Source organism: Eutrigla gurnardus (genome assembly GCF_963514095.1).
Source record: "Eutrigla gurnardus genome assembly, chromosome: 21".
NCBI lineage: Eukaryota > Metazoa > Chordata > Actinopteri > Perciformes > Triglidae > Eutrigla > Eutrigla gurnardus.
This window is the reverse complement of record NC_139932.1, coordinates 3,274,852-3,281,238: the sequence shown is the minus strand read 5'-3', so window position 1 is coordinate 3,281,238 and position 6,387 is coordinate 3,274,852. Positions and strand designations below refer to the sequence as shown.

The following is a 6,387-nucleotide window of genomic DNA, read 5'->3' as shown; positions in this document are numbered from 1 at the left end:
CTCATTTCCTAACCCTTCCTCTCTGTATCTTTCCTTTTCCTCCCTCCATCTTTCCTTTCTTCATCGTTTACAACATAAAGAACAGCACTCTCTGTATAATCATGTGTTGTTGTACTGAGTCGTGACCAGCAGAGGGAGCCAACACTCAAAACTTTACAGTTGACAGATGAGAAACCAACACAGGTAAAGATCACAAAAAATCGACTTTATTGCAGAAAGAACAAATCCACATAAATAAAGCTACAATAATTCATATAAAAATATTTTCCTTCATTTTGTTCTTCATTCAATATATTAATCTTCCAAGTACTTGAAACTCTTCTTCATTTAATACTCATATAAAATAAATATATTTTTGAAAAATAACTTATCTTGTAAATAAAATACATTAATACAAACATTCAAAGCTGATGATGATGATGATGATGATGATGATGATGATGAATATGACGATGATGATGATAATAGTGAGGATGATAATGATGGAGACGGCGATGAAGATGACTATGATGATGATGATGGAGATGATGATGCCGATTACTATGATCATAATAGTGAGGATGAAGATGAGGAGGATGTCTACAGGACGTGGTGCTCAGTCAGCTCATCAATCCACCTGAGGATGAAGGTGAACTCTCCGACAGCCTTCATCGCTCCTTCGTCTCTCCTCTTCTGCAGCCGGGTACAGTAGTATTAGTAGTAATGAGTAGAATGTTGCAGTACATGGTATGAATTCATGAATAAAGTATTATATTGTGGGGTGAAATTATCAATGGATGGATGAATCATACTATGTTACTATCTGACAGCTTGATACAGTAAAAACAGATACAAGTACACAATGACAATATTTTAAGTAGGATTACAATTTTTATTTGATTAGTGAGTACTCTGTTGCTGTTTAATATTAAACAAAGTACATATAGTAAGCAATGATAGCAGCAGCAGGAGATACTGGTTGTAATATCTGCAGTCAAGGCTTTGGTAATACTAGTAATAGTATTTCAGCCAGTAGTAATACTAGTAGCACTATCGTAGTAATAGTAAACTTAGTAGTAGCAGTAGTAGTAGAATTAGTGCCAATAGTAGTACTAGCAGTAGTAACAGTAATAGTATTAGTAGCAGTAGTAATAGTGCCAGTAGTAGTTGTACTAGCAGGAGTAATTGTGTCAGTAGTACTAAAAGTACTAGCAATAGTAACAGTAGTAGCAATAACAATAGTAGTAGTAGTAGTAGTAGGAGGAGGAGGAATAGTAGTAGAGATGCCAGTGCTAATACTAGTAGTATTAGCAGTAGTAAAAGTAATAGAGGTAATAGTAGCACCAGCAGCGGTAGTAGTGTTGGCGCCAGCACCATAGTACTATAGCTATTACTAATACTACTACTATTACTGTTACTAATACTTGTACTACGAGTATAAGTGCCAGTACTAATACTAGTAGTACTAGTAGTAGGAGGAATGAATGTCATTTTAGTTTTTTTTTACCTTTTTAATTTTCCTTTCCAGTTTCTTGATGAGTTTGAACCATCGTGAAGGTTTAGAGGAAGAAACCTGAAAACAAAGTACACGAAACAGATTAGTCAATGTGTATAAGTTGTAATATTGTGTGTGTGTGTGTGTGTGTGTGTGTGTGTGTGTGTGTGTGTGTGTGTGTGTGTGTGTTTGTGTATTTCTGGGCATGCGTGTGTGTGTTTAATATTTGTGTTCTCACAGCGTGTGATCAAGTGTGTACTTGTGTACTCACACAGTGTGTGATCGAGTGTGTACTTGTGTACTCACAAGGTGTGTGATCAAGTGTGTACTTGTGTACTCACACAGTGTGTGATCGAGTGTGTACTTGTGTATTCACAGTGTGTGATAGAGTGTGTACTTGTGTACTCACACAGTGTGTGATGGAGTGTGTACTAGTGTACTCAGAAGGTGTGTGATGGAGTGTGTACTTGTGTACTCACACAGTGTGTGATAGAGTGTGTACTTGTGTACTCACAGTGTGTGATGGAGTGTGTACTTGTGTACTCACAGTGTGTGATGGAGTGTGTACTTGTGTACTCACACAGTGTGTGATGGAGTGTGTACTTGTGTACTCACAGTGTGTGATGGAGTGTGTACTTGTGTACTCACACAGTGTGTGATGGAGTGTGTACTTGTGTACTCACACAGTGTGTGATGGAGTGTGTACTTGTGTACTCACACAGTGCTGCAGTGTGTGCTGGATTCGGTACAGCAGGTCGCTGTAGTGGAGGGGGAGGAGCTTCTGGATGACCTCTCTGCTGAACACACTCCTCTGGTAGACATCAATCAATTCTCGCATCTCCAGCCAGCCAATCACACGCTGAGGAGAGGACGAGATCACACAAAGCATCATCAGTCCATGACCTCATTAATGATCCATATTGTAAAGGAGCAGTCATGCAGACGATCCGTCACACCGACGCTGAGCTTACTCAATGTTAATCTGACACTGCAGCTTCATATTAATATTTATGTCTGTGTTTGTAACCAGCTACACACTTTGTCAGTCTTTACACAAATACATGACACAGAGATGTGAAATATTCACCTAGGAATATGATACTGTAGGGCTTTTATTGTGAAAGGTGATAACAGAAGTAGTGGATCTGCTCTGCTTTTGTGGAATGATGAAGTAGTGAGTAACGAGGTTCTAATCTCGGTTCCGACTACAGAACCTCAGTGTTGTTTTATAAACGCTGGCATTCTGTCCAGTAAATTAATTCCAAAACTTCAATTCAATGTCATTTTATTGATCGTGTCATATCACAAGACCAGTTATCTCAAGACACGTTACACATAGAGCAGGACTAGAACACGCTCATGACTTTCAGATCAATGACGTTCAAAGTCCCAACATCACCAGGATCAAGAGATACAGCGTATGAACGGGTCATGTGACTGGACATCAGCTCAGGTGTCTGAAGCACCAGGAAGTGGCTGCTGGGACATGGTCACTTTCCTGTCATGTGTGTTGGGAGGTTCAGCGCGGTTCTCTACAGTTCCACATGGTACACGTGTGGTTGAGGTAAACCAAGCAGACGCCATCATGGCTGCAGGCTGAAACACTTCCACTTTTGCTCTCCACCAGATTCCATTCAAAAAACGTCTAATTTTCATGACAGATACTAAGACAACGCACACAGACGGTGAACTGACCTCGGGACATTTGGTGCAGAACTTGGGCAGGAGTCTCTGATGTCTGGAGAATTTTTCTTCTTTCTGCAGATAAAATTAGCCTAATATTAATCTCATTGCTTTTATATGAACAGGCCCGCTGCAAAAAAGAATAACATCAACATTCTTGGTATTTGTTGCAATATTTTCTGCAATAACGAGTAATGTGAGAAACAAGATAGTATTCACTTAGCACACACAGACTTGTGTCACTAAAAGGGGACTGTAGTATCAGGAATATCACAATAAATATACAACGTCATATCTAAATACACAAAAGGTAAAAAGGGACCACATAAGGAATATTTTTATTATAATGCGTAGCAAGGTTCGGGGAGGCCTCTGTGGAAAACTCCAACTGAGGAAGACTGTGAGATGTAGTTGAAAGCTAATGGAAAAGGGAGTAAGTTGACGCCTTTACTTTTAGTCTAAAAACATAATCTACTTTTTTCATGTAAATGATTTTATGACTTGATACATTTTTTTCTAATTAACCAAAGCGTCTTAGTGATCTATTGTTGCTATTGTTAACTATCATTATTAGTAGTAGTAGTAGTATTTATGGTTATTAGTCAGCAATGGGAGGAATACTGAGTTGCTTTCGTAAATCCATCCATCCATCCATCGTCTACCGCTTATCCTGTATTGAGGGTCGTGGGGGGCTGGAGCCGATCCCAGCTGTCATTGGGCGAAGGCAGGGTTCACCCTGGACAGGACGCCAGTCTATCACAGGGCTTGCTTTCGTAAATCAAAATGTGAAAATAATGTGTGCAAGTAAAATTCTACTTAAAGTTATGTACATAAATAAATGTATATACATGTAGTACAAGTAAACAAGCAAAAAGAAGTAACAAAAAAAAGAAAAAAGAAGTAAAAGTCAAAAGTAGCACCTGAGTCAGTACCATTCATGCACAGTACTTTGTGAGTACTGTAATGTGCTCTGGAGCAGTAGTAGTTTTAGTATTACTGATAGTAGACGTAAGTAAAGTAAAAAGTCTTTGATCTGGTTCAAAACCTGCAGTTTTTCAAACGTTCACTTCCTGTCTGTCCCATCAGCTGACAGTATATTACTCATGATTATGAATCATAACATGAGGTTGTGACAGTTTGGTTTAGGAATCTGAAACAATCAGATCAGATGTTTGTCGTAGATTCACATATTGGCAGACTTCTCAATACATTATATTATAATTATATAATTACTGTTATTGATGGACTGATCAATAACAGTTATTTAAAGTTATCAACTGACATGTTTATTAAATAATCAATTAAACGTATTACTGATTGATTGATTGATTGATTGATTGATTGATTGATTGATTGATTGATTGATTGATTGATTGATCAATAACAATTATTACTGACGTATTGAACTGACATGTTCTATAAAAGTAAACTCATATTAATAAACTAATCAAAAGCAGTCATGTTTGAGCTATAAAAGTGGCAAACTCTCATATTGATAAGCTAATAAATAATTGATAATAAATTATGTAGAATAATAATATTGATTAATCAATAACATTAATTATTGACCGATGAACGTAGTGAAGTGAAACAATGAAAGTCTAATGAATAAAAGTTGACCTATAAAAATAAAGGTTTATATATGGATAAACTAGTCAATAGCAGTCATTTAGATTAGTAAACTCACATATTGGCAGACTAATCAATAACCGTTCTTATTGACCCAAATAAGTAGTCGACTAACATATTCAAATCAATAACTGTTATCATCGACATACAAAAGTAGTAAGCTCACGTATTGATAAACTCATCAATAACTGTTATTATTGACCTATAAAAGTACACTGTCATATTGATTAAATAATCAATAATTATTATTGACTTGTACAAGTAATATACTTAAACATTGATAGACTAATCATACAATGTATTATTGACCTATTAAAGTAGTAAACTCACATATTGATAACCTAATCAATAACTTTTAATATTGACTTATTAAAGTAATAAAGTCACATATTGATAACCTAATAATCTATAGCAGTTATGTTTGACTTATTAAAGTAATAAACTCAGATATTGATAACCTAATAATCTATAGCAGTTATGTTTGACCTATTAAAGTAATAAACTCAGATATTGATAACCTAATAATCTATAGCAGTTATGTTTGACCTATTAAAGTAATAAACTCAGATATTGATAACCTAATAATCTATAGCAGTTATGTTTGACCTATTAAAGTTATAAACTCAGATATTGATAAACTAATGAATGACAGTTATTATTGCCCTATCAGAGCAGTCAGCTGACATATTGATCGTGGTGATTGATCTCACCGGCATGTGCTGGACCAGCTGCCTGGTGCGGCTCCACAGGTCCCGGATCAGCTCGGCGGGGACTTCCTGTGGACAGCTGAGTCCTCGCTCGGCGGCGGTCGCCACGGAGACGAGGCTGGAGAGCAGGAGGAGAGCAGACGGCCCGACGAGGAGGACAAACATTGTTTCACTGCAGCAGTTTCACTGCAGTCATTATATTTATACCTCCTACTCCTCCTTCTACTCCTCCCCCTCTTCTACTCTTCATTCACCTCCTCTCCTGTTTCAGAAAAGTCCTGATAACTCTGACCCAATGCTGCAAATTTCCAAGGACTCTCCCTGCTGATGTCACTCCCCCTTTCTCTCCTCTTTCCTGCATCCTTCCTTCTCCTCTGTTCTCTTCTCTCCATTTTCTTCTCCTTTTTCTGTCCTCCTCGGCTTTCCACCTTCTCCTTATTCGCTCTCCCTATACCTTTACACCCCCCCCCCTTCCTTCCTGCTTTCCTTACATGATTTTCTTTCCTCCTCTTCCTCCTCTCCTCCACTTTATTTCCCTCCTCTTCCTTTCTCTACCTTTTGTTGTCTCTTTATTTTCTCCTCCTGTCTGTGTTCCTCTTCACTTTTCTCCATATCCCTTTCCTTCCTCCTTCCTCCTTCTGTCCCATGTGTCTCTTTTTTAATGTTCTCCTCCTCTTTCTCCTTTCTTTGCTTTTCCTCTCTTATCTTTGTTCCTTCCTGTTTGATTTGCTTCCTCTTCTTTTTGTTTTTTCTTTCTCTTTCTCCTCCCGTCAGCACTCATCCTCCTTCTTTCCTCTTCCCACCTTTCTTCTCTCCTTTTTTCATATCCTTTCTCCTCCTTTTCTCTACTCTATTTCTCTTCTTCTTTTCTCCTCTTCCCCCTTCTCTGCTTCC

General features: G+C 37.8%; 1 protein-coding gene across 1 annotated transcript; it reads right to left on the bottom strand.

The window, feature by feature from the left end:
* Positions 1-362: 362 nt before the first annotated feature.
* LOC311032190 (uncharacterized protein) lies at positions 363-5,658 on the bottom strand (the record flags this gene model as incomplete). The annotated part of the gene is made up of 5 exons (XM_084038828.1): positions 363-672; positions 1,487-1,552; positions 2,193-2,333; positions 3,170-3,232; positions 5,497-5,658. 5 exons carry the CDS (start codon positions 5,656-5,658, stop codon positions 580-582), a joined length of 525 nt encoding a protein of 174 aa, XP_083894954.1. The 3' UTR covers positions 363-579.
* Positions 5,659-6,387: the final 729 nt, after the last annotated feature.